The sequence below is a fragment of the Aythya fuligula genome, chromosome Z, assembly GCF_009819795.1.
Source record: "Aythya fuligula isolate bAytFul2 chromosome Z, bAytFul2.pri, whole genome shotgun sequence".
NCBI classification, from domain to species: Eukaryota; Metazoa; Chordata; class Aves; order Anseriformes; family Anatidae; genus Aythya; species Aythya fuligula.
In genome coordinates, this window is record NC_045593.1 from 31,871,565 (window position 1) to 31,891,107 (window position 19,543).

The 19,543-nt window shown below is 39.7% G+C and overlaps 1 protein-coding gene across 43 annotated transcripts in view; it reads right to left on the minus strand.

The window, feature by feature from the left end:
- PTPRD (protein tyrosine phosphatase receptor type D) overlaps positions 1–19,543 on the minus strand; it is a 408,570-nt gene that overhangs the window by 126,510 nt on the left and 262,517 nt on the right. For 21 of the 43 annotated variants that reach the window (XM_032206642.1, XM_032206641.1, XM_032206640.1 and 18 more), the window contains 6 exons: positions 16,927–17,060; positions 15,495–15,639; positions 11,754–12,059; positions 10,502–10,695; positions 2,364–2,390; positions 129–246 (listed from right to left, as the gene is read on the minus strand). In XM_032206642.1, coding sequence (XP_032062533.1) covers positions 129–246; positions 2,364–2,390; positions 10,502–10,695; positions 11,754–12,059; positions 15,495–15,639; positions 16,927–17,060 — 924 coding nt within the window. The remainder of the gene's footprint in view (positions 1–128; positions 247–2,363; positions 2,391–10,501; positions 10,696–11,753; positions 12,060–15,494; positions 15,640–16,926; positions 17,061–19,543) is intronic. The other 22 variants (XM_032206666.1, XM_032206665.1, XM_032206662.1 and 19 more) reach the window with 4 other exon arrangements.

A 19,543-nucleotide genomic window follows, 5' to 3' on the forward strand; every position in this document is an offset into this window, starting at 1 on the left:
GCCCTATACTGAAACAGAAAAAAAAGTTGTCCTATAAACATTTTCCACATTACAGAAAATTTCCAAACAGCAGTAGCAAAAAGATAGAACAAGTATAAGGATTTGTTAAGAGGTTATATGAGTATTACCTGCACCAGTAGTAGATACAAGTTTGGGCTTGCTACGTGCTCCATCACCTTTTGTTGTGTAGGCTGTCACAGTGAAGGAGTATGTAGTTTCAGGCTGAAGCCCAGAAATTATCATTTCCTAAGAAGAAATAATAATAATATTTGTTTTTATTATTATTTTTTTTAAGGAGATCACAGAATCTTTAAGATAACCTCTGTATAATACATGCAGTGCACACACTTTTGTGCTACTGGAAGTGCTAGCAAGCATTTTAGAACACAGACTGTTTTGTGGGCAATACTTCATAATGTAGTATTTCACTCACTTAAGCAATAAAAAACAGCACACTTCTAAACAGAATGCCTTGAATAGACTAAGGCGTAAGGCCAAAGGCTTAGTGGTGTGAACAGTGAATAAGCCCTTCTGAAATATCTTGCTTGAGGAATCTTACTGATATTGTGAAATGCATGCATGTGTAGAAATGAAATATATTTTAAATTAGTCATTTACAGGTCATCATACAGGACATAGTTATAAAAGGCCTACATATAAGCTTGTTGCAGTTGTATCCAAACTTTTTATGTCATTATGGTTCAGCTGAATGAGAAAGCTTCTTTGCCTTCATAACACATTATTTGCAACCTGTACTGGTTGGAATTTGCATCTGAACATCTAAAAGAACTTGAGAAACAGATCACTTTTGAAGTCTAGAAGAGCTACCTAAAAATCATTAAAAATATGGTCCAAGAATAAATCTAACAGCTGACAGCAGCTAGAGAACAAATAACTTTTCAGCTAGTAGATGCACACACACAGACGCACACATATACACACAAAAGATGGCAAAGGGTCAGCCAACTGAAATGAATTAATCTTACATCATGTTATAAGGGCAGGCAGAGGAAGTCAAGCCTTGAAACTCATAAAATAATTAAACTTTATTTGTAAATATAAATGAACAGTATTTAGAGGAAACTGACTGGCCCAGATTTCCTGACTCATCTGCTTCCAGTTTTTAACCACTGGACGGCTCCTGTACATCCAGGTATTCACATGCCTGAATGGATTTACACTAAATTCCACTGCTGCCAGAGAGACAGTATATTTATGTGTCCTCTATAAAACTTAATATAGAAATTATCAGGTCAGACTACATACAGTACATGAATTTTTCCAGATATTGGGTATGAGCTCAGCACAGATTTGATTAGAACTTAGCATTTTATTTGCAGTCCCCTATTAGCAATGTAGGAATAACAAGGTAATGACCAGAGGAAGTGGGCAAAAAATCACTGTAACAGAAGAAAAACACACAAATAAGCCCAGAAAATCATCAAATAGCAAATAACAAAACAACAATAAACAAAACAACAATAAACAAAACAAAACAAAACAAAAAAAAAACACTCCTTAGAACCCATTTCAGAATTGAATTGAACCTAAAGGCCAGAATAAGTAAGACAAATTTTTCTTCTTTCAGGACTCTTCACCAGATATTAGCAGAATAAAACTGCAAAAGACAAAAACAAAACAAAAACAAACAAACAAACAAAAACATCCTTTTAAACAGCGATAAAGCTATAAGTCTTTTCTAAAACAAGTAGTACTGCATGATGTAACAGAGATGTGACTGCATATAATGTTGTCTTTTAAAAGTTTAACTTGGATACAGCAAACACATACTACTAAGGCATAAACAATGCAGGGCATATGACATTCCTGATAAAATATAACATGGAGTTATTGAATTACCAAAAAGGAAGCACAATTAAGTTCAACATTCATCTACAGAAAAAATCACTCAGAATGGATGTAGTAAAACTTTTGACTTTTGAGTATTGCTATGCAATTCCAAACCTTTTTATTTATTTATTAATTCTTCTTATTTTTCTAACACTGTTTTTTAAAGAGAAAATGTGAGTCAAAGTTAGTAACAGCCATAAAAATAAGAAAAATAAGAAAACACAAACCATTTCTGAAATTTCAGCACCATGCTAAACCACAGAACAAACAAGCAATAACAACCCCCACTCTCTCTCAGGCATGAATGGGGACAGAAGTGCCATGCAGGAAAAAAAAATAATAAAAAAAAAATGTTGATGTTAGTACATGCATCTCTGCACATAACAAAAGAAAAAAAAATCAGAAAGATAAAGAGAGGCTACAAGCAAACATGAAAAACAAACAAAAAAAAATACAAAATACAAAACCAAAAAACAACATACACTTTTTCTGGCCAGTCAAAAACTACTCACATGTTCAGTAGTATCATCATATTCCCACTGATTGAGAGTAAAGAATGTTGGAAAGAAAAACAAAAGAAATGAAGAGAATTTGTAGCCTGTTTGAAATATTCTTTTCTTCTTAATAGAAAAATAAGATGTCTGGAAAAATCATGTAGAATTTTAATTAATTGTGTAGAATCATGTAGAATATGGTTAATGTTATCAGGCCAGACATTTTTAATCCCACTTCTGGTCCCTTCAAAAAACAGCTACTTTTCGTTCCTTGAAAGATGAAAGAATTAATTAATCTTCTTGTACCATATAGTAATATTTCATGGTAGACTGCACCAGTAAAAGCCACTGGTCTACCTAGTATATTTAGTCACTAGCCTATATGCTTCACTTTCCCAGATTAATTCAGTGGTTTATTAATAGCTGGATGACACGATTTTTTTAGTCTTGAAATCTAACCATACCAAAGTCTTCTACCATCAAAGACTTTACACCCTGCACAACCCTTGATCATAACAGTAAATGAAGGAAGAAGGAAGAAAAGTGATGGGAGGAGAAAGGAGGTGACTATCTAAAGTAACTCAAAGGCAAAAATGCATTTCAAAGCCAAACTTGAACAAAGGGAAATATGGATTTTTCCTTTTATGATATTTGTGTTTCAATATCACATCTAGTCTCCTCTTTCTGACCTTCTAGGTTTTAAAATTATTTTATACTACTACCCCATATGGCTGAAACTGAAAATCTGAGCAACCAAAAATGAAGCATAGAATAATCTCTTTTTCCATTTCCTTTTCCTTTTCCTTCCTACCCACATACCCTTTTCCATCTTTATTTTCACTTAATTTAAGCTGTAAGAACACTATGTTTTGGAAAATAGATAAGTACATACATATTGGTAGACAGGGAAGTAAAAGAGTAACAAGGACCATCAGGAACTGACACTGAATACAGTACTGAATACTTTGAGGGTTTGCCAGCCAAATGGAGTGTGTAAGGGATCTGTTCTCAAAAAGTTATCTACATAGCTAAAGTAGGGGGGATTGAAGCTGAAAGGCGTGCTGTTCACATAAACTCGTGGCTTCGAGACTGGTGTAACCGGCAGAACTTTGGGTTCTTTGATCACGGGAAGGTCTATGCTACACCGGGCCTGATGGCACCGGATGGGATGCGCCTCTCTCGGAGAGGGGTAAGGATCTTTGGTCAGGAGTTGGCAGGGCTGATAGATAGGGCTTTAAACTAGAGTCGAAGGGGGAAGGGGCTAAAACCAGGCAAACCGGTGAAGACCTAAGGGATGGTATGCTAGAATCAGAGGGGCTGTGTGCCAGTGAGGTCCTTCGGTCAGATCCACAAGGTGCTGAGTGTAAGGAGACGCACCTGAAGTGCTTCTACATGAACGCACGCAGTATGAGGAATAAAATGGATGAGCTAGAAGTCCTGGCCCAGTTCCGCAACTACGACATCATCGGCATAAGCGAAACCTGGTGGGATGAGTCCTGTGACTGGGGTGTTGCGATAGATGGTTACAGGCTCTTCAGGAGGGACAGGCAGGGTAGGCGAGGTGGTGGGGTGGCGATGTATGTGAAGCAGGGGCTGGACTGTGTGGAACTTCAGGTCGGCAATGGCAAAGTTGAGAGCCTCTGGGTAAGGATCAAGGGACGAACGAATAAAGGGGATGTCGTTGTGGGAGTCTATTACAGACCGCCTGGCCAGGACGATAGCGCCGATAAATTATTCTTTACAGAACTAAGAGAGGCCTCGAGATTAACTCCCCTTGTCCTTATGGGGGATGGGGCTGAGGCTAGGATTGTTGGGGCTGTGCCAGGGGGAACAATGGCAAGGCCGGAGGATAAGGCAATGGCCCAGCTGAAGTGCATCTACACCAATGCACGCAGCATGGGTAACAAACAGGAGGAGCTGGAAGCCATCGTGCGGCAGGCAGGCTACGACTTGGTTGCCATCACGGAGACGTGGTGGGACCAGTCTCATGACTGGAGTGCTGCAATGCCTGGCTATAAGCTCTATAGAAGGGACAGGCAGCATAGAAGGGGTGGTGGTGTGGCTCTCTATATTAGAGAGTCTTTCGAGGTTGTAGAACTCGAGGTTGGGAATGACAAGGTCGAGTCCCTTTGGGTTAGGATCGGCAGGGACAACAAGGCTAGTGTCCTGGTCGGGGTCTGCTATAGACCGCCGAACCAGGATGAGGAGACGGATGAGGAATTCTACAGGCAGCTGACAGAGGTTGCAAAATCATCAGCTCTTGTACTCGTGGGGGACTTCAACTTCCCTGACATATCCTGGAAGCACAACACAGCCCTGAGAAAGCAGTCTAGGAGGTTTCTGGAGAGCGTGGAAGATAGCTTCCTGACGCAGCTGGTTAGTGAGCCTACCAGGGGAGGTGCCCCGCTAGACCTTCTCTTCACAAACAGAGAAGGACTGGTGGAGGACGTGATCGTCGGGAGCTGTCTAGGGCAGAGTGACCACGCAATGGTGGAGTTCACTATTCTTGGCGAGGCCAGGAAGGGGACCAGTAAAACCGCTGTATTGGACTTTCGGAGGGCTGACTTTGAGCTGCTCAGGACACTGGTTGGTGGAGTCCCTTGGGAGGCGGTTCTGAAGGGCAGAGGGGTCCAGGAAGGCTGGGCGCTCTTCAAGAGGGAAGTCTTAATGGCGCAGGAACGGTCTGTTCCCACGTGCCCAAAGACGAGCTGGCGGGGAAGAAGACCGGCCTGGCTCAACAGAGAATTGTGGCTTGATCTTAGGAGGAAAAAGAGGGTTTATAAGCTTTGGAAAAGTGGGCAGGCCACTAAGGAGGACTTTAAAGAAGTAGCGAGGCTGTGCAGGGACAAAATTAGGAAGGCCAAAGCTCATCTGGAGCTCAATCTGGCTACTGTCGTTAAAGATAACAAAAAACGTTTCTATAAATACATCAACACAAAAAGGAGGACTAAGGAGAATCTCCATCCTTTACTGGATGCGGGGGGAAACTTAGTTACAAGAGATGAGGAAAAGGCGGAGGTGCTCAATGCCTTCTTTGCCTCAGTCTTTAGCGGCAATACCGGATGTTCTCTGGATACCCAGTACCCTGAGCTGGTGGAAGGGGATGGGGAGCAGGATGTGGCCCTCATTATCCATGAAGAACTGGTTGGTGACCTACTACGGCACTTAGATGTGCACAAGTCGATGGGGCCAGATGGCATCCACCCAAGGGTACTGAGGGAACTGGCAGAGGAGCTGGCCAAGCCACTGTCCATCATTTATCAACAGTCCTGGCTATCGGGGGAGGTCCCAATCGACTGGCGGCTAGCAAATGTGACGCCCATCTACAAGAAGGGCCGGAGGGCTGACCCAGGAAACTACAGGCCTGTCAGTTTGACCTCAGTGCCAGGAAAGCTCATGGAGCAGATCCTCCTGAGAGTCATCATGCAGCACTTGAAGGGGAAGCAGGCGATCAGGCCCAGTCAGCATGGCTTTATGAAAGGCAGGTCATGCCTGACGAACCTGATCTCCTTCTATGACAGAGTGACGCGCTGGGTGGATGAGGGAAAGGCTGTGGATGTGGTCTACCTTGACTTCAGCAAGGCTTTTGACACCGTCTCCCACAGCATTCTCCTCAAGAAACTGGCTGCTCTTGGCTTGGACTGGCGCACGCTTCGTTGGATTAGAAACTGGCTGGATAGCCGGGCCCAAAGAGTCGTGGTGAATGGAGCCAAGTCCAGTTGGAGGCCAGTCACTAGTGGCGTCCCCCAGGGCTCGGTGCTGGGGCCGGTCCTCTTTAATATCTTCATCGATGATCTGGACGAGGGCATCGAGTGCACCCTCAGTAAGTTCGCAGATGACACCAAGTTAGGTGCGTGTGTCGATCTGCTTGAGGGTAGGAAAGCTCTGCAGGAGGATCTGGATAGGCTGCACCGATGGGCTGAGGTCAACTGCATGAAGTTTAACAAGGCCAAGTGCCGGGTCCTGCACCTGGGGCGCAATAACCCCAAGCAGAGCTACAGGCTGGGAGAGGAATGGTTGGAAAGCTGCCAGGCAGAGAAGGACCTGGGAGTGATGGTGGACAGTCGGCTGAATATGAGCCAGCAGTGTGCTGAGGTGGCCAAGAAGGCCAACGGCATCCTGGCTTGTATTAGGAACAGCGTGACCAGCAGGGCTAGGGAGGTGATCGTCCCCCTGTACTCAGCTCTGGTGAGGCCGCACCTCGAGTACTGTGTTCAGTTTTGGGCCCCCTCGCTACAAGAAGGACATCGAGGTGCTTGAGCGGGTGCAGAGAAGGGCGACGAAGCTGGTGAGGGGCCTGGAGAACAAGTCCTACGAGGAGCGGCTGAGGGAGCTGGGCTTGTTCAGCCTGGAGAAAAGGAGGCTCAGGGGCGACCTTATCGCTCTTTTTAGGTACCTCAAGGGAGGCTGTAGCGAGGTGGGGGTTGGCCTGTTCTCCCACGTGCCTGGTGACAGGACGAGGGGGAATGGGTTTAAGTTGAGCCAGGGGAGTTTTAGGCTAGATGTTAGGAAGAACTTCTTCACTGAAAGGGTTGTGAGGCATTGGAACAGGCTGCCCAGGGAAGTGGTGGAGTCACCATCCTTGGAAGTCTTCAAAAGACGTTTAGATGTAGAGCTTAGGGATATGGTTTAGTGGAGGGCTGTTAGCGTTAGGTTGGAGGTTGGACTCGATGACCTTGAGGTCTCTTCCAACCTAGAAAATTCTGTGATTCTGTGATTCTGTGACTTCAACTTGCCAAACATTAACTGGGAGTGCCACACGGCTGACACGAGCAAGTCCAGGAGGTTCATGAAGCACCTAGATGATAACTTCTTGGTGCAGGTGCTAACAGAGCCAACTAGGAAAGGAGCCCTCCTAGACCTGTTGCTAGAAAACAGAGAGGGTCTGGTGGGAGATGTGGTGATTGGTGGCCGCCTTGGTCACAGCGACCATGAAGTGGTTGAGTTCAAAATTTACGGTGACAGAAGGAAAAGTGCCACCAAAACCTCATCCCTAGATATGGGGAAAGCGGACTTCAGGCTGCTCAGGGTCAGCAAGGTCCCCTGGGAAACTGCTCTTGAAGGCCTCAATGTCCACCAGTGCTGGTCATTCTTGAAGTGATGCCTCCTAGAAGCACAAGATCAGGCAATTCCTAAATATCGCAAGTGAGGCAGGCGGGGCAGGAGGCTGGCGTGGCTGACCAGGAACATTCTAATGGAGATTAGGTGGAAACAGAGAGTGTTTCGCTACTGGAAGGAGCGCCAGGTGTCATGGAAAGAATACAGGGATGCTGTTCGTGTTTGTAGGGAGAAAATTCATGTGGCCAAAGCACACCTAGAGTTGAAGCTGGCTGTGTCTGTGAGAGAAAATAAAAAGGGTTTTTTTAGATATGTGAATGGAAAAAGGAGAACTAAAGAATACATAGGGCCGCTCCTTGATAGGGAAGGTCTCCTCACAGACAATGACATAGGCAAAGCAGAGACGCTTAACGCCTTCTTTGCCTCTGTCTTCAATGCCGATGATGGGCTTCGGGACCCAGGGTGCCCTGAGCTGGAGGACCGGGACGGTGGGGATGACAAACTCCCAACCGACCCTGAACGTGTGCGGGATTTGCTACTCCACCTGGATCCCTACAAGTCCATGGGTCCGGATGGGATTCATCCCCGGGTGCTGAAAGAGCTGGCGGATGTCATCGCGGAACCTCTCTCAATTATTTTTCAACGATCCTGGGAATTTGGAGAGGTCCCAGTAGACTGGAAGCTGGCAAATGTTGTGCCGATTTTCAAGAAGGGTCAGAAAGAAGACCCTAGCAATTACAGGCCTGTCAGTCTCACGTCAGTGCCTGGTAAAATCATGGAGAAGATGGTTCTCGAACTTACTGAGGCGCACCTGGGGGACAAAGCAGTCATTGGTCCCAGCCAGCATGGGTTTGTGAAGGGTAGGTCCTGCCTAACTAACCTGATTTCCTTTTATGATAAGATCACCCGTATAGTGGACCAAGGGAAACCAGCTGATGTGATTTTTTTGGACTTCAGCAAGGCTTTTGACACGGTTTCCCATAGGATCCTAATGGACAAAATGTCTACCATACAGCTAAATAAAAACATCATACGATGGGTGAGCAATTGGCTAACGGGCAGGGCCCAAAGGGTTATGGTAAATGGGGCTGCGTCAGGCTGGCGGGCGGTCACCAGTGGGGTCCCTCAAGGCTCCATTTTAGGGCCGGTACTTTTCAATATTTTTATTAACGATCTGGATGTAGGAATAGAAGGTATTTTGAGCAAGTTTGCTGATGACACCAAACTTGGAGGAGTTGTGGACTCAAATGAGGGTGGAAAGGCCTTGCAGAGGGATCTGGATAGGTTGGAGAGCTGGGCAATCACCAACTGCATGAAGTTCAATAAGAGCAAGTGCCGGGTCCTGCACCTGGGACGGGGAAACCCTGGCTGCACGTACAGACTGGGCAATGAGACGCTGGAGAGCAGCCTAGAAGAGAGGGATCTGGGGGTTGTGGTAGACAGCAAATTGAATATGAGCCAGCAGTGTGCCCTGGCAGCCAGGAGGGCCAACCGTGTCCTGGGGTGCATCAAGCACGGCATCGCTAGTAGGTCAAGGGAGATGATTGTCCCGCTCTACTCTGCGCTGGTGCGGCCTCACCTCGAGTACTGTGTGCAGTTCTGGGCACCACAGTATAAAAAGGACATGAAACTGTTGGAGAGTGTCCAGAGGAGGGCTACGAAGATGGTGAAAGGCCTGGAGGGGAAGACGTACGAAGAACGGCTGAGGTCACTGGGCCTGTTCAGCCTGGAGAAGAGGAGGCTGAGGGGAGACCTCATCACAGTCTACAACTTCCTCATAAGGGGGTGTCGAGAGGCAGGAGACCTTTTCTCCATTAACACCAGTGACAGGACCCGCGGGAACGGGGTTAAGCTGAGGCAGGGGAAATTTAGGCTTGACATCAGGAGGGGGTTCTTCACAGAGAGGGTGGTTGCACACTGGAACAGGCTCCCCAGGGAAGTGGTCACTGCACCGAGCCTGTCTGAATTTAAGAAGAGATTGGACTGTGCACTTAGGCACATGGTCTGAACTTTTGGGTAGACCTGTGCGGTGTCAAGAGTTGGACCTGATGATCCTTAAGGGTCCCTTCCAACTCAGGATATTCTATGATTCTATGATTCTATGAAAGTTTAGAACTAAGCCTAGAAAAAAAGAAGGAAGAAAAAACAAGCAAACAAACAAACACAAAAACACAATTATTCACATGAAATGCTTAAGAGTGTAGGATTTCTGTCTTTAACTTTATGCTAAGTTGATCATTTCCCTTCATCCCAGTCATAAATTGAGTGCTAGCTGTGAGATGCGTGCACATGAAAATAATTTTGACATAGGCTCATTCCTCCAGCACCAGTAGCTTTGGGAATCTTCAGTTTTATGGAGTGCTGGTGTATCCCAATCAGTAAAGTACTATATTGAGAAGCTTTTAAAACTTGATGTGATCAGGCTTGTGCTTTCATCATGTCTCATAATTTATACGACAGATGGGCAACTTTGCATTATAGGTAACCCCAAACCTATTTAAACTAAGTTCCAAATTCTATTGCACAGTTAATGATATGAACAATGACAAGTATAAATACCTCAGTGATTTCTAAAGTCACATAAACAAATTCATTTCCTGTGAACTGTATGATGAGGTAGATACGCAACAATGATAGAACCACTGTAATAACGGACTAACATAGGCTTCTCATTTGGCTCCATACTCTCTATTTAAACAAAGAAATATCCGACAGTTGGATCAGACTGCACATTTTGATGCACTGGATGTGACCTTGCTTAGATACTTATGATGCTTTACAACTTCAGAGAACAGGTGTACAATGCAGTCTCCAGGTTTATGGGAGTCAGCAGAATGACACCGCTTAAGATTTCAGTGCACAGTTCTAAAGAAAAGGGTGCCTCGGTTTCCTCCAAGAAGCTTTAAATGCAAGTATTCTGAAAAGTTGTTAAATAGAGATTAAAAAAAAAAAAAAAAAGAACTGTTAGGATGAAAAACAGAAAAAAACAAAAACAACAACAACAACAAGAAAAAAACAAACATACAGTTTTAGATAGCTTTTTAGTAAATGAAGGGTTCTCACTGTGATTATAAAATAACATAAAATGCTCTAGTTACCTGTGCATCAGCCAGCATGATGTCTTTCAGCATAGGCTGACCCTTTGGTTCCCCATTTTCCATTCTTACATAGTGGACCTGGTATCCTCTGATCTGTCCATGTTGTTTATTGGGTACAGGTGAGCGCCAAGACACTTTAACAGCAGTAGAGTTGACAGCCTCAACCTCGACTTTGCGAGGAGGACCACTAGGAACTGGAACAACATCATTGGATAAAACAGAATTACAGGCACCTGTCCCACCCATGTCTTTTGCCTTTTTTTTTTTTTTTTTTTTTTTTTTAAAGGGCAGACTCACTACATTTTCTCTGAAGAATACAAACAGTTCAACAAATGAAAACGCCCAATCAATCTGCTCTACCTTTCAGTGAAAAGATCAAAAACCATGACTGATGCAAAAAATGGAAGAAAAAATAGTATTAGAGAAATAGAAAAACATGTAAAAATGTACAAAAGCCAAGGAAGATGCTTTGAGAGTCAAAGCATTACAGTACAAAGAGGTATTGCAATAATTGAAATAATAATAATAACAATAATAATAAAAAACACAAAAGATTTCCAAAAAAAGTTTCCTTATTTGGTATGTTGTTTGTTTGTTTCTTTCTTTCTTTCTTTCTTTCTTTTCAGTAGTATAAAAAGGAGGTTGATAATAAGGCTGTCTTCTGTCACTTACAAGCATGGAAAAAAATAAAATGTGTGGAGCATCAGGTTTCAAATATTAAAAAAAAAAAAAAAAAAAAAAAAAAAGAAAACAACCCAAAACAACAACAACATCAAAATAAATAATAAGTACAACATAGAACAAGAAAACAGTTTAAAAAAATACCTGAAGAAAACCTCATGTGTTTAAAAATAAAAACTGTAAAATCAAGGAAAAGGAAGAAGGTTTTCTCCCTGTAAGTTACTTTTATGTTTAAGAAGGAGAAAAAAGGATGTGTATGGGCTTAAAGGGGCAGCAGATGCAGTTTATTGACAAAAACAAAAACAAAAACAAAACACTATTTTCTATTTATATATATAAATATATACCAGATATATAAAAAATGTTGAAATGTTGAAAGCACAAGTCTTTGATTAAAAAAAAAAGAAGAAGAAGAAGAAGAAGAAGAAAAAGGAAAAAAAACAGAACTCAAATAGTGGTAATATTTGCGATTTCAGAAAAAAGCAGAAAAAAAATCTGTTAGCCTACATAAAAGACAGCAGATCTACAGAGAGTCATAGAGGTGCAAACTGATGTAGTGGAGGCAACATACCATCTTCATCTGTCCGAATCAATACTGCTAAGCTCTCTGGGCCAGGTCCAACATCAGTGTGGGCAGTCACAGAGATCCGGTACTCAGTCCATTTTTCCAGCTGTTCCAAAAGGTATTGGGTACTGTCCGAGGAAATTCCCAAAATTTCATGGGGTTTGACATCTTCTCCATCAATCCCAATGTACTTGATGGAGTATTCTGTGATAATGCCATTCTGTTTTTCCACTGGTGGAGGTTTCCAACTTACCAAAATACTAGTGGAGCTGGGGCTTGTGCAACTAATGTCTTGAGGAGGAGCTGATGGCTCTAATTTCAGTAGTGGGTTAAAGAAGGATTTGAGTGAAAGGATAGGAGTGGTTGAAAAAAATGAACAAAAGAAAAAAAAATAAAAATAAATAAAAGAAAATAAAATGAAAATAAAAACAAACAAGAAAATAAGAAGAAACTTGAAAAGCAAAACATCCGGTAATTATATGCACCTTGGCTTATTAACATGAGGAAACTGAAAATGAATAGACCAACCGAATGGTGAAAAAAAAACAAAAAAACATGTAGGGGAAATACATGAAAACAAAACCTCAAAATAATGTTACCTACCTGTAATTAAAATTCTTCTTGAAATAAAAGAAAAACGTGACACTTCTATGGCTACTGATCTATCTTTACAATCATTGCAATTAGTGCAAGTTATAATATCTGAAACGATGCATGACATATATTTATTTAGAAATTTGGACATATCCTCTTCAAGCAGGTTTACTTTGAGAATATTTCTCCTTTTACAGAAACCCCCAAACTTGCAATAATTGTTAGAAATTGCTTTAAACAGCCTCCCCACTCTCGTAACCAACTTTTTTTTTTTTTTTTTTTTTTGATAACTGAGTCTGCCTCGCACAAGTCAACCAAAAATACTGTTTAAATGGAAAGCATTTACTCAAGTATTTATTGTAGCCAACATACCAGAAGCATGCAGTCAATAGAAAGTCTTAGTCAAAGATTTACCTACCCGGAAAAAGTGACAGGGTTGTTGACTCTGACTTTAACTTGTACTTACCCTAGATCAGCTGTCAAGTTTTATTTTTTTAACTCCTCTTGGACACACCTTCGCTAGCAAAGAATTAAATCCTACCAGTAATGTAGATTATTCTATAGCAAAAACAAATATCTACCTCCAAACACTGTGTCAAGAAAGCATGTATTCATTTTATAAATTAAATTCACAACCTGAGGTCATCGGAAAGGTGAAAGATCCTCACTTCACATCTTTTCATCAGCATTCTTCTGGAGCAGAAATGCTCACCTTTACTGATTCATAGTTAAAAGAGTCTGTTAACATAATTACTTTCTCCAGGCTCCACAGCATTTAAACATGGATGTCATTCCATTGCTTTCAGTGAAGCAATTCCAATACTGAAAGCTGGGTATGCATTCATGTACTTAAATGTACCTTAGTGAAGTCTGTACTTAGTAACTAAGCACCAAAAATTATCTCTCTGAACACTCAAAGCACCAAAAAATGAGTCAACATTTAAATTCACTGGCAGTTGTGGACTTCTTCCCCATTTCTGCCATTTCTCTTGGAAGGAAAACATAATTTTTCAGTGCAAGGTCTTTATGGGTCTTTTACTTTTTTTTTTATCTGTTTGTATGCTATTTTCTTCCCATTCTAAAGGAAAAAAAGAAACAGATGGATTTTTGGTACTTATGCTAGGCACATCAAACAAATTTAAAGCAACAGAGGAGGCCTAGGACCCTGCTGTGACCTATTGCATTTACACATGTATGTTTTGGTTCCCCACAGGTCTTCTACAGGGATCAATGGCTTTTTACTCAGTATGGTACTTTGCTCTTCTGAAGAGAAAACAGGAGGGAATGTGCCAGCATTTCAACTAACTAGAGGAAGCAGATGGGGGGCTACAAAAGAGAATAGAGCCTTTTTATTTTTTTATTTATTTTTTAAGCTAATTTAGTTATCAAATACTCAAAACTTGTTGGTCCACTTTTACCATTGATTTGTGGAGGAAGTAAAAGGTAACCCATAATGTCCCTCAAGGATCCTGTACATAAAGAAATAAATCCCTGTAACATCTTTCTCTGAAACCAAGATAAAAGAGAACAGGGTATTCTGGTGAATGTTGCTAATGAACTCACAGAAGCTTATTAATTTTTAATCCATGACACTATAAAAAAAATGTTGCTTTTATGTAACTCAGTATAATCTGAAGGCTACCTGTGTAATTAGTTTTATTAAAGTATGTACTTTTTCTTAAAATACACAAAGTTTAAAACTGCTGCAAACTATTAATAAATAACTGGAGTCTGCATATATACTCCTGAAATCAGATTTCCATAATATCTGTATGCATAAGGCTTTTTTCAAATCTAATACTATACTTTTGAATTTTAGAATGGAAAAATGGCAATGTGCTTATAGGCAGAACACAAAACCTTGGCTCCTAAATGTTTATTGTTTAAGCATAATTTAGGCAATTTTCACCCAATATGGCGTAAGAGCATGAGCATTCTAAGTAGCTGAAATGGCTCCAGGAGCCAATAAATACCCTTTTCCATATTAAATTATTGATTTTGTATTACTGAGGTCAAAACTGGCACTGTTACTAGTCTTCTGTTACACGGTAGTCTTTTATGTTTATTCAAATAGCTTAGAAATGCTGCAGAAGCACACTTAGCTTTGGTTAAACTTAAGCTCTACAGTACTACATCTCCTGTTACATTAACTATTAATAATTATATAACTATCAAATAATGATTATATAATCATATCTATTACAGACCGCAAATTAAAAAGAAAATCATGCCAACTGAGAATCTGATTTTTTTTTTTTTTTTTTAAATAATGCTGCTTTAAGAAATGGTAATTTAATGAAAAACAAACTAAAATAGAATTGCAATAAGTTTTCAAATCATACAGTATAAACTGTTAGGAATGAATAACTTATTCAGCAAACACAGTCATTCTGGATATCATCCTTGCATACCTGGTTGTTTTAGTTAAGTATTAATTTAAATATTGTAAAATAAATCCAAATTTTTGCATAATATTTGCACAGAAATGTGATGAGCTTATTGACATTGTTTCCATAAGAATGCAGTCAGAAAAAATATTTACACTGGCATCAATAATGACTGAACATTTAAAAAAGCCCAGATAAAAAATCTCTAACCTAAGAGATTTACTAACTAACTCTCTAATCAGAGTAGTTACCTATTGAAGTAACTATCAAAGTAGTTACTATAGAAGAGGTATAAGGAAATTTTTGATACAGTCAGAAACATTCAAATTGGCCCACTCTGCAGCATTTTTTACTATGAGGATATGCTACTGGAGCAACCTAGTATTACATGAAATCTTTAGAGTAAGCAGGTGGTATTTTATGGGTGGAGGAATGTTCCTCATCTATACTTATTGCACAATAAAATATAATACGCTATTATCCCTGTTATAACAACAACAACTAATTATGACAGCAAAGTATTGTATCCTTAGACACTGGCTTTCTGTAAGTCTTTACAGAATCTTTTTCGGAAGCTATGGAAAAGACACACATATTAGTTATTCACAGTATTTTAAACATATTTTTTTTTTATGTATTAAGGTTCATAAATGCTATGTTTTGTACCATTCTGTTTTCTTGTCTTGCTGTCTCTGTTGGCTATTTAAATGAATCTTTTTGACAAATATAACATAATAGATTAAAGTTAGCAAGGAAAGACACCTACTTGACTGCATGGTTCTTGCTGAGATTTCTGCTGTTGAAGCACCCAAACCTTGTGGAGAACGTGCAGCTAGACGAAACAAGTACAAGCTGTTTGGCTTCAAGCCTTGTAGGCGATAAGATGTGGTAGGCTCAGTGGAAACCCGTTGCTACAGGTAAGGAATGAGAGTCAGATGTCAAGATTACTATTCAGTAAGAGACTTAGAGACTCTGAATTGCATATCAACATATGCAATATGTTGTCCACAGAAGAAATGCTTTTATACTCTGATGATAACCTATCTCACAAAATTGTAACATATAAATTCAAGAAAAAAAATAAAAAGAACTGAAACAGAACAAACCCAAAATGAATACATTACTTTTAACAAATACACGTTAAAGAATTATTTTTTTTTTAAAGCAGACAGCTTAGAGGGTTAAACTCAGAACCAGAAATATTTTTTGACTATTTGAATAAGTAATAAGTGTGTATAAATCATAAAAGGATCTTAAGACAATAACACACAAACAAAGCCTTGTCATGACAGTGACAGCCCCACATGACAGTGAAGTCCAGATATCTGTTATGAGAATAATCTTAGATTTTAGGAAAACCTGTAATTAAGCTGGTGTTCAAAATCTTAAGAAACAAATTATTCCAATTGTAAGGTATTAAACAGTGGCCTGCATCTCAAGCTGAAATACAGATCTGCCCCACAGTCCACAAAGCATGTTTGTACATTCACTGTGTATGTGTGGACCTGTCATAAACTCAGCTGAAGCATCAGCAATGAGATGATGATACAGCACAAATCAATGAAGTTGACACTCTCCTCTGAGACTGACAGGTTCTTTTTTGTTTTATTTATTTATTTATTTATTTTCTGGGACATCTGGCAATACCACATGGTTTTGATATTAGATGTAAGAATGTTTTTTTCTACACTAACAGCACTGAGGCTCTCAAACTCAACATTCTTTATGAAACAATGGTATAGAAAAAGCCCATAGTAGCTTTTTATCTTTAGAGAGAGAGAAAAAAGATTACTGAAAGGTAATAAGCTTCTTCCATGGTGGCAAATAGATATTCTCTAAGGCTGAAAATAGGCTGCAAAGTGCAAGTGCAAAAAAAAAAAAAGTAAATCAGTAACTCTATAACATTCAACAAAACACCTCTGCTTCCAAGCCTTTGTGGAGGAACAGACTTGGAGAGATCAGTATCATCAGAAACTGGATGCAATATCCATGTGAACACCTGTGAACAACAACAAATTTCCTTTGGTAGTAACCATCAAGGTATTTTTGGTTTACACATTTGAAGTCAAATAGGCTCACTGCTGGGATTAACAAACTGTTTAATATCAAGGCTTTCATACTGAAGAAAGTGACCAATGGTAGCATTTACAACTAACTCATTAAAAAGTACTTAAAAGATGTATAATATTTTCTCTTACCTCTTCCCCATGCTCCCCATCTTTGTAAACTAGTTCATAGCTGGAAATAGTATCAGAGCGTGGAGGTGTCCAGGAAAGTAATATGCTCGTTTCAGACTCAGGTTCTGCCTTGAAGTTCAACGGCTGTCCAGGCACTAAAGAAAAAAGATTTTAGTAGTGTTTCCAATTGTTTATCTGGCTATTTAAACACATATCATTAAAACCTTTTAAATTGTTATCTGAATATTTCACATAATATTACTTTCATTGAATTTACTGTTTTAAACAAATTGATTAACTGTGTTTTGAAATAAATTAATCTGAACTCAGAAAAAGAACAAAGTTTTAATTTGCACATCACAAATTATCAAGGATTTCAAGCAAATGCCTCACAGTGCAAATAATATACAAAGAGCTGAAATATTGTTGAAAGAAGCTTGGTGTTGAACACCAGCAAGTTTGTAATGTGTGAAATGGCAAGTGTGTGTGTGTGTGTGTGTGTGTGTGTGTGGAGGTCTATACAAGTATTATGTGGGAAATGCTAGTATTACCCAAGATAGGATAGAATATTCAATAACACAGTATTAAAATCATGACATGTGTTTCCAATTCTGAAAAAGGGTTGCTTAACTCACAACTAAGATGCTAAACACATCTTGCTCTCTAAGAATACTGGATGATTTAACTACCCAAAGAAATCACAACCTACTGAAGAGGTCTTCATTAAGTGACATTTTTTCACACTTTTAATGACTGTGATTTTTATCAATACATCTGGATTTCTAGTGGCAACACTTTCTAATTGCAAGAACTAAAAATGTAACTTTGATTTTGGTAGTAAAGAACATTGTGTTTTAAAACCACGTGTAATGATTGCAGTAATTACCTAAGCTAAATGTTTTGTTCTCATTTACTTCTTCATATCTACACTAAATATTAAAGTTATTATTATAACTGGAAAACTTATTATGACTGGGAAAAGATGGTAAAATATATCCTTTCACTGGAATGTATACAATCATTGTGGCGTACAAGTTCTAAAACATTAGTTTCAGTTAATAATGATGCTGATAATGCATCAAACAGTCTTACACACCACGTCTATATTTTCAAGAATAAAATGTGTCATGTCCTTACTGTTGAATAAAAAAAAAAAAAAAGAGATACAATTCTTAGCACATATCGAGAACAGCTGTGACAACTACAGTGTGATAATAATTGCCTCACAAGTCACTTTTCAGGGTAGATTTTTATTATAATATTACAAGTACATTTCTTCTGTATAGTAAGAGACTTAAAAATATCACTAAGTAACTGGTAGAAATAATTTGTGACTGTAATTCTTATCTCCCACAGACTTCTGCAGAATCTCACTATGTAGATTAAAAATACCCTTGTGTATGTGGTAGAAGTTTGATATCTAACCTTTAAACAGACAGATAACCTGTCAACATAAAGTGCATATTCAGTCTGTGTGGAGCTTGCAATTCCCTACAATTCACACTTTCATTTGAGAAATAGGAAAAAATAGAAGAAATGTGTAGAAAAATATTGCCTATTTCTATGGGAATGAGTGAGAGTCTCTTCACAATCTCTTCACAGAAAGATAGGTAAGAGTAATCAGTAATTTTTCTAAAATATCCCTTGTGTAAGAAGAGAACATTTCTGCATACTACAAAGTAAATAATAATAATAATAATAATAATAATAATAATAATAATAATAAAATAGGAAAATATCATAAAGTTATAGAATATCTTGACCTGGAAAAGACACACAAGGATCATTAAGTCCAGTTCCTGGCTCCCTACACGAACAACCAAATATCAAACATCATATTTCTGAGAATCCTGTCCAAATGCTTCTTGAAATCTGTTAGGCTTGGTGTTGTGACCATTTCCCTAGGGAGCCTGTTGCAGTGCACAACCACCGTCATTGTGAAGAAGTTTTAGCTAATATCCAATATGAACCACAATCTGATGGAGCTTCATGCCATTCCTTCATGTCCTATTGCTAGTCAGAAGAGATCAGTGCCTCCCCCTGCATTACCCTTCATGAGGACGTTGTAGACTGCAGCAAGGTCTCCTCTCAGTCTTCGCTAGGCTGAAAACCAAGTGACTTCAACTGCTCCTCATCAATCTTGCCCTATAGACCTTTCAGCATCTTTGTTGCCTTCCTTTGGACATTCTCTAATAGTTTGATGTACTTTGTATATTGTGGCAACCAAAAATGTACGCACTACTTGAGGTAAGGCTGTACCAGAGTAGAGCAATACAATCATACATTCATCAAATGGCTTGAGTGAGAAGGGACCTTAAAGGTCACCTAGTTCCAAGCTTCCTGTCATTTGGAAGGGATGCCTTTCACTGGATCAGGTTGCACAAAGCCTCATCTGACTTGTCGAAACCTCTAGGGATTGAGAGTCCAGTGCCTCACCACCCTCTGAGTAAAGAATTTCCTCCTGACTTCTAATTTAAATCTCCCCTCTTTCAATTTAAAGCCATTCCCCTTTCTCCTGTCACTATCTGCTTATATATAAAGTCACTCTTCATCTTTTTTATAAGCTCACTCTAAGTATGTAAGTATTTTCTTCTCCAGGCTGAACATCCCCATCTTGTTCAGCCTTTCTTTGTAGGAG